The following is an 18244-nucleotide window of genomic DNA, read 5'->3' as shown; positions in this document are numbered from 1 at the left end:
AGATCGAGGCCTAAAGTGCAAAATAAGTGTAAAATGCTTTCCAATTAGAATAATTGTCTTTTGCACCACTTTGCACACATGTAAATGACTGAAAAAGGTGTGGAAGTAGTACACCTGAAGATGAGCTCTGTAGTTCAAAAGCTTGTCGCTTTCACCAGAAGAAGTTGGTCCAATAAAATATACTACCTTATGCTCCTCATCTTTGAGAAAGTGTAAGGCAAAAGACAGTGACAAAAGAACCACTTGCATCCCACTGTTTATTCATTACAACTTGCTAATACATGAGAGCAGAAAGATTTCAAAATAGTTTTTAAAAATGTTGGCCTCTGAGCCAATTTGCACATCCTTTCCAATTACTGACTGAAGTCGGGCATATTGAATTACAAGACTGAATGTTTTAAATCCCATATGACAACAGTTTATGCTCCTTAACATATTTACACTCCTTCTCTAGCATTTTAACTGATTTGAAGACCTACAATATAGACACTACAAATCATACATTTTGCCATATCCTGAACTATTTAAAGTTTCTACAGAATTTTAGATTTATACTACAAAAGCACCGAGTAGTGAAAATCTGACATTTTAGCTATATGTCATGGGAGCCAGCCCCTAGCTGCCCCATAGCAAGGAGAAGATGAAGCTGGAGTCATGGAAGGCTATAGGTGGTTTGGGGGCTGGCTCCCACTCACTGCCCTGACAGTGTACCATGTCTGGGTGCCCCAGAGAGGGCAGAGGAGGTCCGGGAGCAAGGGCCATACAGCAGAGCGAGTATTAAGCAGTTTTCCTGCAGGGACACAGCGTGACAAAGCTCCGGACTCAGCATGGCCCGGGCAGGGATGTGACCTGCAACATCCTGGCAGCCAGGAGCTGCTTCGGGCACGTCAGCTTTGCTCCCTGCTCTGGGTAATCTCTGTGTAGCAGCAAGGAGTAAACAGAGCAGGAAGTGGGAGCAGGCTCAGCCAGACAGTAATGGCACTTCTGGCTGCCAGGCTTGCTGCCTGAAGCGCTACTGCTAGGAACTCTGGGAAACATCTGGAGGACTTCTGGGACCTGAGTCAAGCAGAAAAGCAGTAAGGCTCAGACCCTTCAGCCCTGCAGGTTTTAGAAGCCTAGGTTAGCCCAACTGGTGTGTGGATGTGAAGGGGGTTAGGCTTGAGCTCAGGCTCAAGCCCAGGCTTGAACTGCAGTGTAGACATACACAGTGTCTTGGAGCTAGCCTCCCAGTCGGGGGGCGGGGAGGGAACAGACTTCGGCTAGTGGGGCTGGCTTTAGCGCTCTAAAAACAGCTGTGTAGACAGTTCTTTGAAGTTGTGGCTTGGCCTGGAGCTTGGCTCTGAAACCTACAGAGGTGGTGAAGCTACAGAGTCCGAGGTGCAGTCTGAGCTGCAACTTCAAAGAGCTGTCTACACAGCTATTTTTAGAACACTAGCACAAGTCCCGCTACCCCAAGTCTGTCAACCCGGGCTGGAAGGCTCGATCCCACGTTCTCCAAAGTGCTATGTAGACTACAAGATGCTGTGTATCATTTTTTCTTCTCTAGTCCAGAATATGAAAAAAAAATCTTGAAAAGGCAACATGGCATTTTCTCCTCCAAATAAACTAGTGTGTTCTGAAAACACACTATGCTTATAAATCCCAAATTTTTAAAAATCTGTTTCCCATCATCTGAGCTGTTATCTAGGTTACTCTGCCCACTACATCCATCTTCATTCAAATCGGAGAGAATCTTCTTATGCTGTTCTATAAGATTTTTTGTTGTTGCAAGCAATATCTTTTCTATGTGAAAGCAGTCTTATTCCCCAGTGAAAACAGATAAACATAATACTCTAAGCATTTAAAAATTACAATGAAATCAGTTTTCTTTCTACCCTTAAATCAAGACTTCGCATTGGATTTTAACATGGTAAAATTTTGGACTAAACCTTATCAAACTTTTAAAACTGGTGTTACAGTCAGATAGACAACCAGAAATATTGTTTGCAATTGAAGAGCAAGTGCACATTTTCCCCTTTTCATCTAAATCCCTGAACGAGATAGCATTAACCTAGCATAAACAACTTCAAAAGGATAGGGTTTAGAATTTGTCTGCTTGTTTTGTTTTAATAACCATTTCTAGTAACTGTAAACCATTGTTGAAACACTTTTTGATTTAAATATGTCTCAGTAATGAAAGGATAGCTAAAATAGCTGTCTGAAACTTCAGCTTCTTACTTTATACAGATTAGACAACTGCTTTTATTTCTGTGTCTCTTATCTAGCCTACGATTAACACCTTAATCAAGCATAGAACAAATGGGAAATTGGACACAGACCTCTGAACACATAGTTTTATTTATGTTTAATAGCTGAATGGACAGCTACATATGCTTCAGAGCTCAAACTATGACTTTAAAGTACCATCTACACAGCTATTCTTAAGAGTGCTAGTGTGAGCCCAGCTAGCCAAAGTCCATTGATCTGGGCTGGGAGGCTTGCTGCTGCAGGCTGGGTAGACATACCCTTAGACTTTTAGGTTTCCAAAACAAAACAAGCTCTCCATTGCATTAGGGAGAAAAACAAATCAGAGATTCAACCAACCTAGAATATTAAACAAATGAAACTTCCATGGGCTGTGCAGACATACCCTTAAAGGACTTCCGAAAAGTAGGCAAACGTTACCAGGAAAAACACAAAATATGCATTGGCCATTTAACTAAATGAAATAACTGAAGCTCAACCAATGTCTCCATGTCTAAATTACAGTCCTACTGAGTAGACTAATTTTGACTCAGCAGTGGTTTATCCAACAACATGTAATCTCAAGTGCTGACTGCAAGCATGATGACTGCATTCCAATTTAGAATTTGAACTAACCAGAATTACAAGGAAAGCTTTTCTGCTTTGAGACTTAGTTTACCTTGATTAGCATAGAAATGTGCTGCACATTTTTCAAACAAGTACAATCACTTTCACTGTTTACTAGGCTAACGGCATTTTGGGCTGTATAAGTAGGAGCACTGCCAGCAGATCGAGGGACATGATCATTCCCCTCTATTTGGCATTGGTGAGGCCTCATCTGGGTACTGTGTCCAGTTTTGGGCCCCACACTACAAGGAGGATGTGGAAAAATTGGAAAGAGTCCAGCGGAGGGCAACAAAAATGATGAGGGGGCTGGAGCACATGATTTATGAGGAGAGGCTGAGGGAACTGGGATTACTTAGTCTGCAGAAAAGAAGAAAGAGTGGGAGATTTGACACCTGCTTTCAACTACCTGAAAGGGGGTTCCCAAAGAGGATGGATCTAGACTGTTCTCAGTGGTAGCTCATGACAGAACAAGGAGTAATGGTCTCAGGCTGCAGTGGGGGAGGTTTAGGTTGGATATTGAGAAAAACTTTTTCACTAGGAGGGTGGTGATGCACTGCAATTGGTTACCTAGGGAGGTGGTGGAATCTCCTTCCTTAGAGGTTTTTAAGGTCAGGCTTGACAAAGCCCCGGCTGGGATGATTTAGTTGGGGATTGGTCCTGCTTTGAGCAGGGGGTTGGACTAGATGACCTCCTGAGGTCCCTTCCAACCCTGATATTCTATGATTCTTCAAAATAAACTCAAAATGTCATACACCTCTGCCAAAGTCCAAAACTACTGATTAGCTTTGAATATCTAAATTATGGCTTGCACCTCCTCTCTCATGAGAGATCATGAATTATGTGTCATGGTATTTTTGTTTCATCACCCACTGCTCCCAGTTTCAGCAACAGCATCAAAAGTGGAGATTGGGACCACCACATATGACATTTCTATCATTTCAGACACCTGATGAGTATCCAAGAGAGCTGGGTAGATCGGAGAAATGTCTTTCCCCGCCCCTCTCCATCATCACAAACATCACTGTTTTTACCCTCCCTATCTGTCTCTAGGAGTCAACTTCCCCATAATCAGTTTATCATTTTTGCAGCTGAAGTCAAATTTACCTTGGCATATCTACTCACTAACATAATAAATTTTAAAAAACTGCCAGCAAGGTGGTGAAATATTAGAGGCGTCAATTATTTACACAATATTTTGCTCTGCCTGGCAAAGAAGGCTTTGAGACAAACAAATAAGAAAGGAAGAATGCCCCTAGTACATATTAAAGTGTGGGGCCCTTTGTTTTAAACAGAGAAGAGGAATTACCCTTTTAATTGCAAGTGTGGCTGGGCTGGTAGGAAAGTGGTCATCGCCCCTTTAAGACCCCCTCCCCCAAAGGTTTTCCCACTCTATGTAGGAAGCAAGGAAAGGCAGACCAAGTCAGCATGGTGACTTGCCCTCACTCCCCCCTCCCAGTTGGGGGGGGGGGGTATTTATACTGAGAGCTGTGCCAGAAAAGCCCCCTTTTATCTGGACCAGGCAACCTTGTGGTGGATGTCCAGTGCAGGTACTCCACAGGGAATGGATATGTTGATCTCATAAAATGGATTGGTAAAGAATTTTAAAAAGAACAGAGAAAGGGGATCTGGGGTTCCTACAACTGGTATGGTGGGTGGGTGGTGGTGGGGTCAACCCCCTTCGTTATAGCCTTCCCCTGTACAACCCTCATATGGGGGGGGGGGGGGGTGGTGGCTGGGTCCCAACAGTGGATTGGCTGGGACCAGCATGGGTAAGGGGACAGTCCCCGAGTATATGGCAAGGGTTATGGAATTACTTGCACTGTACTAGTCTATCTGCCACATACTCCCAGATATTTAACAATAAAGCTGCAGCCTAATTAAACCACATCCAGTGCCTCCTGTCCTCCTTCTGGCATAGCCAGACAAACACACAATCTCAGCAGTTGGTTCTGACCTGGGAGGTGCAGCTAGTTCTACTAGTGTGCTGATTTTACATGTCAAGTTAACCAACAGCTCTTTGCACCCTTTCACCAATTAGAAGACAGGATTAGCTTTATTTTAAAGGCTCAATTGTAGTGGGCAGGGGACAGAAGGGTGGGGGAAGAACAGTTTATGTCAACAATTCTTACAAACTTTTTTTTTTTTTTTTTTTTTTTTAAAGACAGTAAGATTTTCCTGTTTCCAAAGTAAAACAAAAACAAACCTTTCTAAAGAAAACTTACCTCTGTAATAGAAGAGGCACAGATCAGAAAGCACAAACCATCGTTTCTTCCACAGCTTCATACCAGTACTATCCTACATTAAATCAAAATGTTCAAGTAAGCATTTGTCAGACTAACAACAATTAATGCCTCATACTGAAAAACAGATCCCCTGGTTTGCAGTGATTTTATGCCATCCATTGATTTTCTTGTTTAAGAGCATGTTTTATGCACATTTGATTTCTTAACACAGCCCTCACTTTAAATACCAAGCTGATTAGCAGAAAGCATACAGCTGATCTGATTTAAGATTAAATGAAATACAAGTCCATTATTTTAGGAACTTAGAGACAACAATGGGAAGAAGGAAATAAACATTATGCTTTTTTAGAGGAACTGTGTGAGCCAATATTTAAAAAGCTATCCTTATCCTTTGTTGTCTTTCATATCAAGTGTGTGCCAAACTCCCTGCTCCACCAGTATTCATACACCTAAAGCAAATTTCTCTCCAACATAAAACAAATTATTTCTAAACCAATTTCATTTGCTTTTATGTATGTAACCAATTTGCAATACATTTCTCAGAATGAAGGACTGCCACCACTACTGCAGTGTAAGAAAGATTAAGCTTTGCAGTGTGCACATCCTGGTAAAATAAGATTTAATAAATATGTTAATCTACTCCAAAAAGAAAGGTATGTGTGAATTTTAAAAGTATTCTTGTACTGAATAGGGTTTAAAGTGATATTCAAGGATGGCACTATAGTAAAACCCTAAGCTTTATATACACTCAAATAAGGAGAGAGTATGTTATAAAAAAATTAAGAGTCATCAAATTTTGGGGCCTCTCTTTTCAAGCTTTGCTCCCTAGGTAAAAAACAAATATTACCCAGAGTGTAAAACCTACTTTTTCTGAATAATTTTATCTATACTTAGCAAACCCTCTGCCACTGAAAGTTTTCATAATTAGAATATTTGGCATTTTATGGAAACTTGCATCAGAGGATCTCAAAACGCTTTACAAAACATTAATGAATTTAGTCTCAACAATGTCTCTGGTTTTCCTATTTCACAGATCAGGAAACAAGAACATAAAGGTCAAATGACTTGCCCTACCAAGGTCATACACTACCTCAGCAGTGGAACTGGGACTAGAAAGCAGGGAACTTGACTCCCAGGACTGTGCTTTAGCCACAAGAGCATTAATTTTAAAGACTTGAAATGCTTCTAAAAGCTTTTTTTGACTCTAAAGCATTCTTTTAACCTGTGAAAGACTATTTAAGAGGTTGTTTAATTGAACCATCCAACACAAAAGACATTCTCTTACTCAAGGACCTCAACTGATATCTACAGGGATCAAGAAGATTCCCCAAATCACGCCCATAACTGCACCACTACTCAAATATTATGGATTTTATTTTTTGCTTTCCTTTGAATCATGAGGCCAAGATGCAGAAGAGTTGAGTTGATGGTTCCGGTATGGCAAATCCTCCAGTAAAGTGAATACATTTGTATATGGTGTATGTGCAAGCTATTTGTTTTCTTTTTGTTGAGTGTCATTACACAGCAATTGGACAGTGTTTTCAATAAATGAGAAAATTAAGAATTGGTTCTAGACTCAGATTTGGTAGAAAGAATATAGAACGGGGTGGGCAAACTACGGCCCGCAGGCCGCATCCACCCCATGAGCAGTTTTAAGCTGGCCCATGCACCAGCGACTCCGCCCCACTTAGGCACTCCGGCTAAGGCGCTGGGTCGGAGCTGCACCAGGGGCTTGGCCCCACTACGGCCAGGGCACTGGGTCGGGGCCACACCAGCGGCTCGGCCCCCCTCTGGCATTCTGGCCAGGGCCACACCACGCGGCTCGCTCCGGCCAGGGCACTGTGTCAGGGGCTGCATCAGTGGCTTGGCCCCGCTCCGGCCAAGGCGCTGGGTCGGGGCCGCACCATACGGCTCCCAGAAGCGGCATGGCCCCGCTCCAGCTCCTACATGCTCCAATGGGACTGCAGGGGCGGTGCCTATGGATGCGGCAGCGAGCAGAACCGCCTGGCTGCGCCTCCACGTAGGAGGCGGAGAAGGGACACTGCTTCTGGGAGTTGCTTGAGGTAAGCGCCACTGCTTCTGGGAGTTGCTTGAGGTAAGCGCCACTCGGAGCCTGCATCCCCCTGAGCCTCTACCCAGGCCCCAATTCCCTGCTCCAGCCCTGATCCCCCTCCCACTCTCCAAACCCCTCGATCCCAGCCCAGAGCACCCTCCGACATCCCAAACTCCTCATCCCCAACCCCATCCCAGAGCTTGCACCCCAATCCCAATTTTGTGAGCATTCATGGCCTTCCACAAAATTTCTATTCTGCGATGTGGCCCTTGGGCCAAAAAGTTTGCCCAACCCTGATACAGAATGATGTTGTGTGTAATGAGCTTACACATCCTGAGACTCAAATTACTGTTCTCTATAATTAAATATAGTAGGAATATTATTACTAGATAACTTATTAGAGAAAGAAAGCTGTATGTACTTTAACTGTAGCTCTCTGAAGGACATATATCCAGATAACGCTCTTACATCAGCTGACTTGTGTCACTGTCATTGTAAATACTTACACAGCACAGTAAGTTACAGCATTCCCTTCCTATCTGAAACCACCATTCAAATTTTAAGAGAATAATTGAGTCTGTACGCCCGCTCCAGCCGAGTTTACCTGAAAATCTATCTGCTGTAGTCTTTTCATTAGTGAAACAAGATAGGAATTACATTCTAAAAGGGAACAGGAGTACTTGTGGCACCTTAGAGACTAACAAATTTATTAGAGCATAAGCTTTCATGGACTACAGCCCACTTCTTCGGATGCATATAGAATGGAACATATATTGAGGAGATATATATACACACATACAGAGAGCATAAACAGGTGGGAGTTGAAGTGGGCTGTAGTCCACGAAAGCTTATGCTCTAATAAATTTGTTAGTCTCTAAGGTGCCACAAGTACTCCTGTTCTTTTTGCGGATACAGACTAACATGGCTGCTACTCTGAAACCATTCTAAAAGGGGTTTGAATATTAGTATATAGCAATAAGAATACAACCTTTACAAAAATAGCATAGCTCTCTACCTTAATTTACTCCTTCTCCCATAATAAGTCTTTCGTTCTTGAATATTTCAGCACTACCATGATATACTAACCGGACAAGATATTATATATCCCTTAAGAAATGAGTAATATGTAAGAGGAACTCTCCCCTCCTCCTGAGCATTCCAATAAAGAAAGTATCAAGTTGTTTTAGCAACAGAAGTATATCTTCCTATAAAAACAAATTACAAAGACACAGCTCAGGATAAAAAGGGGAGGTTACTCACCAGTACAATAACTTGAGTCCTTCAAAATGTTCTGCCTCTGTGGATGCTTCATTGTAAGATATATGCATGTTCGTGTACTCTCAACTGGAGATTGTGAAAGGCCACAATCTCAGAGGTGTGCCTTGTGCTCCCACGTAAGGTCATATAGGGAGATGAGGACCCACCACCAATCCAATTCCTTCTTAACCACGAAGCCTGGAAGACTCCACAGCAGAAGAAAAAGTGAACAGGAAGTGGGGCATCCATAGGGGACAAAAGATCTCAAGTTACTGTACAGGTAAGTAACTGGTTCTTCAAATATATATATATATCTATGGATGCTTCACTGTACCAGATTCCCAATCAGTCTCATCACTGGGCCCTAGTGGAGTCAGCTGTCACTCTGTGAGGGGGATGTACCCCAGCAGCTTCTCAGAAGGTCAAGATACAACCCAAAACCACTTTAGTAGTTGAGTGGAAACTAGCTGTCCCTTCATCCTTTTGGCAAAGGATACGGAGTCTGGGAGAAGCCCTGAAGTCTTAGTTCTGCCAAGGTAGAAAGCCAAGGCACTTCTGACATCTAATGTATGGAGACTAATTTCCTCCCTCGGGGTATGGAACTTAGGATATAATAAATGGATCTCTTGGTTGATGTGAGATTCCAATGATACTTTATGGATGAATTGAAGATGGAGGCATAGCATGACCCTGTCATAGTAGGAAATAGCTTACTATGGTTCTGACATGAGTGCCCCAAGTTCTCCTAGCCATCACCTCAGCCAGAAGGATATCAGAAATGAAGCCTCAAGGGAGACGTGAGAAGGACCAGGTAGCCTTCGGCTCAAATGGGGAGCTGCTCAAGACACTGAGGACCAGATTAAGGTTCCATGGAGAAGCGTGGTTTCAGACAAGAGGGAATAACTTGTATAAATCCTTAGGGAATCTGGTGGTGGTTCGATAGGCAAAGAGTGAAACCCCTTCTATTGGTAAGTGGAAGGCCATAAAGGTGGCCAGGTGTACTCTAACTCAGCTCACTGAAAGACCTCATGTCTAAGTCCAATAGGCCATGTAGAATCCCTAGAGTGGAGCTTCTGATCCCTAGAGCGGAGAGGATTGCAGAGTGGTGAAAACACCAGGAATGGAAGCATTTCCATTTTGGAAGTAAGTCTTACGTGTAGCAGGTTTCTTGATAGACAGAAGGACTGACTGAACATTGGCTGAGCTGTGAACTCCGTGCCCGAGAACCATCTAGGAGCCAAGTTGTCAGGTCCAGAGAGTAGGAGGTTGGGATAGGTCAGGGTACCTGAGCTTTATGACAGGAGATCTTTCCTGAGGGTAAGGCGGAGAGGCACTGCCAGAAAACAAAGTACCACACTTGCCTCAGCCACAATGGTGCTATCATGATAGCCCTCACCCGCTCTTATCTCAATCTGAAGCAAAGTCTTGATGATTAGAGGAACGGGCAGGTAAGCATAGAGCAGGAAGTGGGGTCAAGATTCTAGTGAGGAATCTTCCAAGGAATTGTGGCCATATGTTCTTCTGGAGCAGAAGAGATGACATTTTACATTGCTTGAAGCTGTGAAGAAGTCTACCTTGACGAGGCCTCAGATCTGGCAGATGCTGTGGAAAATGGAGTCACCGAGCTTCCCATGCGTGGTCCCGATGGCCATCCCTGTTCTGAAGGCCTGGCTGATAAATCATGGAGATTTCTCTGTGATGTAAAAAGTATCAGTCCCACAGCCTTAGCAATTCTGTGCTTCAGGACTAGGATCTTGTTCCCACTTGTCAGTTTTTGTACTATACAGCTACAAACTACACTGTTGTCTCACATTACCCTTAGAGTGTGCCCCTCGGTATCACAGAGGAAGTGCTAACACACAGACTGCCCTTAGTTCCAGGATGTTAATGTGAAGCAATGTCTCTTGTGAGGACCATTGTCTTGTGCTGTGGCACCTCAGATGCGTTCCCTCCCAAATCAGGAAAGAAGTGTCCATAATGAGCTGTTTCAGAAGTGGTGGATGTGAAAATGGAGTTCCCATAAAGATCTTTAGTGGGACTTTCCACCACCCGAAAGAGTCTACTACTTACATAGGCATGGTGATTTGTTTGGAAAGACTGTCTGTTTAGGGTGTACCTAGTCCTTAGCCATGCCTGAAGACAACTGAAGTGCAATCTTGCATGCCGTGTAATGAACAAGGAGACCAAAATGTAGCCCAGCAGTTGCAGGCAGATTCTTGCAGTTATTGGGGACTATGCTGTAAAGGTCAGTCTGGACATAGTGAAGTATCTGTCATTGGGAAGGTAAGCCCAAGTGGTTAGGGAGTTTGGCGTAGACCCGATTAAGTCTATTGCTGGAATGGTATTAAACTTTTTTTATATTAACACAGAGGCCCAGAGACTGATATAGGGTTATAGATGGTTGCTAATTGAGCCTCTTGGGAAGAGTGGCCTCTGAGGTGCCAGTTGTACAAATATGGAAAGGTGTAACCTATTTATCATTGTGGCCCACAATGTGTTACAAGGGCTTTAGGTTGAGAACCATAGCACCCCCACCACCAACCCCTCCACAGTCCCCTATGCCCAGCACCCCCTGCCCAGAGACCCCTCCACAGAATGGGGCCACGAGCGGCACCCTGGGCACGGGGCCGGACCCTGCCGTGTGGGACCATGCAGCCTAAAACCTGGGGGTGCTGCAGCACCCATACACCCCTAGCTCCCAGAACCCCGACACCCCTCACTGCCCAGAGTGCCTCCACCGCCCAGTGTGGGGGGGGGGGGGGGGGCAGGGCAGAGATAGCTCAGTGGTTTGAGCATTGGCCTGCTAAACCCAGGGTTGTGAGTTCAATCCTTGAGGGGGGCCACTTAGGGATGTGGGGCAAAATCAGTATTTGGTCCTGCTAGTGAAGACAGGGGGCTGGACTCGATGACCTTTCAAGGTCCCTTCCAGTTCTAGGAGATAGGATATCTCCATTAAAAAAAAAAACCCGCCCAGAGACCCACTCTCCAGTACCCTGTGGCACTCACCAGCCCCATGCTGCCAGGAGCACTCCAGCAGGCTGCCAGATGCTGTCTCCCCCTCAGCCAGCCCTGCCCCCTTGCAGACCAGAGCAGCAAATTTTGAATTTTTTTTTAGCACACAACTAGGCTACAGCTGTGTGCTAATTGGGTCGCATGTGGGCCACAGGTTGAGAACCGCTGATCTAGCCTCTCTCTTTGCAGGATCTGCCTTTAAACTCATGTGGACTGTACATCACAACGGGACATGAGTTTTTCTGAGACACTCAAAATAGCTTGCCTGTAACTGTGGAAGAAAGACCTAGGGCAGGTCTGGCCGGGCTTGAACCCAAGGGTCTTAGGCATAAAACGGAGAAGTGCCATATACCACAATAGGGACTGCAAGAAGTTTGGGGTCAGGGGCTCAGGAACCCTCTGAGCACAAGTTGTGCTACCACTAAGAAGAAAATAACTAGGCAAAATGCAAACTAACTACATAAACAAAAACAAGGAAAGAAAGAAAAGGCAGGAAGTAGATGAAAGCAGCAGATACCGCAATTGTTCTGTCTCAAGCCACAGAAACTGAGAAGGAACTGGAGTGGCAGTGGGCCCGCACCTCTTTATATGTCCTGGCCTGAGAGCACGAGGCACTGCTCTCACAGGTGCGGCCCTATGGACGCTGCTTTTTGCATCCTCCAGTTGAGAGGGCGCAAGTGAGCGCACATCCTGTGGTGGAAATATACTCAAAGGAGTGAATATTATGGAGAGGAATGTGAGGGAAGGAAAATCCTGCATTATGTGTTTGATGAATTTCACTACCATGAGAGGTAAATACATAACAAGATGGTTCAAAGAACAGTGCATCCAGATGTAGTCTATCTATGTGGTAATCTCTCATTTCAGAAATTGAATTTACTTCCCTCATATTCCTCTCCATAATACTCACTCCTTTTCAGAATATATAAGGAGGCGCGGACTCACTGCCTTCCCCCTTCTGTGCTCCCTTGGTCATATTTTCAGGGTAGGCCTGAGGGTCGGCCTAAGGGGTGATCCTCCACCAAACAAAAGGAAACATTCTCAAACAAAAACCCAGGGAGATACCTTTCGCTGCCCCCCTCGCTTGGCCAAGGTGTCATCCAGCTGATTGCCCTGGGGTGTCAGTCCTTCCCCTAGCAGGCACTCAGGTTTGGCTGTTTCCCCTATGGCAGTGTTCCCCAATCTTGGGAAGACGCTTGTGTAGGGAAAGCCCCGGCGGGCCAGGCCGGTTTGTTTATCTGCTGCGTCTGCAGGTCCGGCCGATCGCGGCTCTCACTGGCTGCGGTTCACCACTCCAGGCCGATGGGAGCTGCTGGAAGCGGCGTGGGCCGAGGGACGTACTGGCCACCGCTTCCAGCAGCTCCCATCGGCCTGGAGCGGCGAACTGCGGCCAGTGGGAGCCACGATCGGCCGGACCTGCGGACGCGGCAGGTAAACAAACCGGCCTGGCCCACCGGGTGCTTTCCCTAAACAAGCGTCTTCCCAAGTTTGGGAAACACTGCCTTATGGGAAGGAGCACAGCCTCTCACCCTGGAACAGCCTATTTTCCTGCTGCCACTAGCCTGGCAGCAGCTTGTCTCTCGCTCCTCTTTTGTTCTCCCGAAAGGAGTGTTTTTTAAAGGCTTCAGGCAGCCCTTAATTGGATTCAGGTGTCCCTAATTGATCTGAGGTAACCCCATCTCAGCTTGTAGGAAAAAGGGCCTTCAACATTCTAGGGCTAATATATTGGCCTTCCAGGACTCTCTTGCAGCCATCCAGCCTGACTGTGTCACAAATTATAGGCATGCCAATGTGCACAGAAGGCCTCAAGACTTTCTTTATGAAAATCAAATCCTACCTTTGCACACAATATGTATGTTTACATCCCTATATACATCCCTCCTTTTCAAACAGAGCTTCCAGTATCTTGATAGATTAACAGAAACTAGAGTTAGAAAATACCTATTAGGTCATCTAGTTTATCATCCTGCTGATATAGATTTGCTCCTTACATAACATTTTTTAATAATCACTGTTTGCATTTGTGTCTCTCAAGTTATTAGGTGTCCACTTCCTGGAGTGCGAACCCACGATGACTTGTGGCCCAAATGTGAAGACCTTTGATGACAGTAAAAAGAACAGGAGTACTTGTGGCACCTCTGAAGGAAACATTTGCAATTTAGCAGCACATAGCCCAAAATGTGAAGTTACAGAGCATCAAAGGAAGACGTCTGCCATCCAAAAAAGTCATCACTATACTGATGATTCTGATTGCAAGCTATCTTAAGCAGCGCTGCTTAGCACTCATTTTTCTTAGGGAGGAGCTGATTCTAAAAGAATGCTTCTTAAAAAATGTAACTATCTTGACAGCCAAGAGCAAACAATCACAGCAACAGACACTGGCAAAGACATTCAGACCTCTAAAATGACTTTACTAGTATTAAGATACATTCAGTGTCTTGAATTTAAAATTGTCTAAATCTTCAGACAATGATCAAAAATGTTTGTGTAAAACAATCTAATGATAGAAATGTTATTGATCAAGAGTTTTTTGCCTCAGGTCCACACACTCATGAGAAGTCCTTCTATATCACAGCACAAAACTGTCCATTATCCAGAATAGGACAAAGAGTTGTCTGATGAATGGAAAGCAATGAACTTTTGTTATACAAAGGGATATTATATGTAGATCTAAAAAAAGGACAATTTTAAATATTGCTTGTAAAATGATGGTACTAAACAAGATCCACAGGCTTTGCATCGTGCTAATGTAAACCTTATGCTTTATACTGCAGTATATAACTTCGTTCCTCCACATAAGTGGGAGAGAAACAGTGGGGAGGAGACATGGATCTTAGCTGGATACTCTCTCTCAGCACATGTGCAGACAGCAGGGCAGGGCAACTCAGTTAAAGACCCAGAAACTTCCAGAATAAGGTGGTAGTTACCAGACATATTTAGTAGATGTTCTGGGCTGTATATAAAGTTTTCATTGTGGACAACCCATCTGGCAGGTTACACCCTAGTCACGTTCTGAGAGCTGTGCCAAACAGAGAGCAAAAGAGAGTAGGGATTTTAATAAAGGAGTTAAGAACAACCCTGTGGACTCAACAGCTGATCGATGCAGAACCAAGAACTGTGTCTGCTGTGAGGCCTAGGTCCCAATACCTCTATCTTTGGATACAAGTGAGAGCAACTTCAGCTTTACTGGCTAAGGAAGCCCTCCATTAGGATAATATTTGGTCCACCACAATATGTTTTATGGACCTAGAGGGACAGGTGGGAGAAGTATGTGTCACCTCTAGCAGCTACAGAGCCTGTAGAATATATACTTAGCTATCAGCTAAGTGCTTTAAACTGGGATTCTGTTTCAGAAAGAGAATGAGGCACTACTTAGTGAGGTGACGGTTTGTGAATTCTTGCCTGATTTAGCTGTGCTTATAGGGAGAAGACTGTGCTCTAGAGCGATCAAGGAAATGGATATTTTATATGTGATCCCAATCCCTGTAACACTTTGGATACAGACTTCTGTTTCACCAGCAACTGAGAGGACCAGTCAGCTATTAACACAACAGCTGGAATGATGCTAGCTGTGGAGATCCCCAGACTGTTTGTTTGTGTACTGGATTCTGAAGTGTTTGACAGGACTGAGCTGCTGACATTTCTCAAGCTCTGAAGATTCAGATTTCAAGGCCAAAAAGGACCATTGTGATAATCTCATCCGATATCCTGTGTAACAAAGGCCATAGAACTTCCCTAAAATAATTTCTAGAGAACATCTTTTAGGAAAAAAAAAATTCAATCTTGATTTAAAATTTATCAGAATCCCCCATGGGTAAATTATTCCAATGGTTAATTACTCATTGTTAAAAAAACTGCATCTTACAGGTAACAAGCACTACATACTATGGTTACACTATAAAGATGAGAAATCATCTTTGAGAGAAAATCAGAGAGGAATATGTTTTGATGTGTGCAATGAAGTCAGAAAATGTTATATTTAAACCTTATATTTGAATGTTTGTAACAAACAAAAGGAACACTAACAGATTTATTGTCTAACAACATTTGTTTAGAAGTTATTCATAGTATTTACAATATTTTATACTATTTACAGTGTGTTGTGTCCATTAAATGTTTTACTAACACAACATATGGTGTACTCTTCGAAATTGACTGGGAACTATTAACATCCACTTGTCAGGGTTTTACATACAATAGCCCCAAGGTTTAACTCTGTGTATTGATTTTTGAGAAGTCATGAAAAGACAGAACTGTCGTCTTGCCTGGAGCTAAGCTGAGGTGCAAGAAGAAGGGCTTGAGCTCTACTGCCCCCCGTTACACTAGTTAGAGAAATACATCATTTATGTCAGTGGGTTAAAGTGCAGCAGAAAAAGATGTTTTTCCTCTGCCATCCTTCCCAATTCAAACTGGAATTTGAAAATCCAAATGGCGTTTTTTCCTTCTTGCCCACCACTAACCGTAAGAATTCTGCTGGCCAAATTATGCTGCTGCTACCTGTACAAAATTGTTGTATTTATGGATTTAAATTAGGATAACTAACCATCTCATTTATTAGAATTCATTAAACAATTTGGTTCATGGGGCAAATAAGAAGTATTTTCTTACAAATAATTTTTATTTTTTAGTATAGAACGTATCCGTTGGTTTGAACATTTTGTATAGGAGTTGCGCTATTCATTCCACCACATTTTTTTTCAGTCCAATATTTTTTTATTCAAACTAATATGTTAACTGGACATAAATTAAGAAGTGAAATTACAACAGAAATTCAAAAGCAGCTTCTTTTCAAGCCATAAAGTAACCAAAGAGGAAGCCCACATAACCCAACCTTATGGTCTTTTAGCTGGCAATGGCTGGATAAAACCATGGGCCAGGAGAAGAATCTAAATATGGGGGAGGAAACCCACTGCCACTCCCAAGTGAATATCAGCCAGTGCTTAATGTAGTTAAATGATCAATGTTTTTAATTATCTACCTAAAAAAAGGTTGAGAAAAAGCTATTTTAGGTCATCTGTTTGCATTATAGTTAACTGGACTATGCCTGGAAATTGTGGGTCCAATACATACATACATGCCCCCTCCCCCTGCCTCTATTTTCACCTAAAAACACCAGTTTGTTTTCCAGTAGCACCCACAACATGCTAAAAAAAGAAGTGTTCTTGCCCTAAGATCTAATAGTCCTGAACTATTGATTGCAAGAAAGTACAACCAGTTAGAGAGAGATTTTCAAAAGTAAAAAAGGAAGGTAAGCCATTGACTTTCAATGGGAGTTGGGTGCCTAATTGCTATTTATACTTTTAAAAATCTTTCCCTTAATGTACATTAGTGACAAAAAAAAAATCTCATTTCAAACAAACACACTCCCAGTATTTGAACATATAACCAATGTTCAAGGCAAAAAATATCCCCCAGTAGCCATCCCAGAATAATAAATAGCAAAACATTTGGCCACTCATTCTTGCCCCCTCTTCCCAGTTATGATTTATTAACTTAGTCTTCCATCCCCAATATGTATTTTCCAGACACCCATCCCCCAAATCCTTCAGATATAACAAGTCCCTGAATTTATAACATTGTACCTTTCTCCTCTTATGCTTCTCAAAGGAATACAACAAGTAAACCGCTATTCTATAGTTCCTGGCTGCCTTTATTTTTCATTGTGTATTTTATTCGGTAGGTGATATGAGTTAATAAAAGGCAACACACATGCACCAGAAGAGATTGTCATCTTCACTCCAATGTTTCTAGCATTAGGTTTCACATAAACTACTGTCCTGCATACAATAATAAACAAGAAAAATATGAATACCTGCTTGTAAAGCCACCCCCGTCTGATGACCGGTGCATTAGGATTCCTCTTTATTGAGTTTGATCTCTTTCCAAAATTATGAACCTTCTTTGAAGACCGTGACGTCTAAATGGAATGAACATGTTAGAAAATGCACCATCAGTGTCTGTTAACTCTAGGAAATTGTCATACATTTCTTTCCTCAGATTTTTGTTCTCTACCCGTGTTTCCCCTTGAGAATTGCAGGATATTGCTTTGTTCCTTTTTAGACAAATAAGTACGGTAATTGCCATGCTGTTTCTGCTGGCTCCAGAATTTCTCTAAATTTTCTGCAGTGAAAAAGAGAAATCCCAGAGCATTACAGGATCAAAACATTTTAAATACAGATTTAATATAATTTTTAAAAAACAAAAATATAGCTGACTTTATGCTAAGACAGGGCTTGAAGAACACTTACAAGACAATACAAGAACTAGTAAGAGAACTAAAACTATGACAGATGGCAGTAATAATGAAAAAGGTGCTCCAGAGAAACACCCTGGTGAGAAAAGCCAAGCTTTCTTCTGTTCCCAGCACAACCCCAATAACTGGGAAAGAGGTCAGATTGCTACAAGGGTGCAATCTCTGGCTTCTGATTGAGCCTTTCATATCGTCCTCTGGTGAATTAGCTTGTATTCTCTCTGTTCGCCCCTCACAATCTTCCCATTCACTTTCTCTTGACTGCTACAAAAGGGAGAATATCTTCACTACTCTACTTGCTCCAACAGCTGTTTTGGTGGTTCTTCCCCTGTAACTCCAGCATCCAGCTCTCATGCTGCTTATAGCTTTTTTTCAAGCTGCTACAGAATGAAATTAAAGGGATTCTTGACAGTTTAGGAGAGCGGCTGTGAAACTAACAAGAGTCCTTTTTTTCCCCACTCTTCTTCTGCCTCATAAAGCAATAAGCAGCAGCAGAGACACTGGAGGGATTCACCGTGTCTTGAATACTGCTCTGCATTGGTTTACATTTAGTTTTTATTTGGAAAGTTACCGTTGCAA

The 18244-nt window shown here is 43.0% G+C and overlaps 1 protein-coding gene across 7 annotated transcripts in view; it reads right to left on the bottom strand.

Moving 5' to 3' along the window:
• PLEKHA5 (pleckstrin homology domain containing A5) overlaps positions 1-18244 on the bottom strand; it is a 274187-nt gene that overhangs the window by 99135 nt on the left and 156808 nt on the right. For all 7 annotated transcript variants that reach the window (XM_054036329.1, XM_054036266.1, XM_054036274.1 and 4 more), the window contains 2 exons: positions 17228-17332; positions 5073-5145 (listed from right to left, as the gene is read on the bottom strand). In XM_054036329.1, coding sequence (XP_053892304.1) covers positions 5073-5145; positions 17228-17332 — 178 coding nt within the window. The remainder of the gene's footprint in view (positions 1-5072; positions 5146-17227; positions 17333-18244) is intronic.

This window comes from Malaclemys terrapin, chromosome 1 (genome assembly GCF_027887155.1).
Source record: "Malaclemys terrapin pileata isolate rMalTer1 chromosome 1, rMalTer1.hap1, whole genome shotgun sequence".
Lineage (NCBI taxonomy): Eukaryota > Metazoa > Chordata > Testudines > Emydidae > Malaclemys > Malaclemys terrapin.
This window is presented reverse-complemented; position numbering and strand designations above follow the sequence as displayed.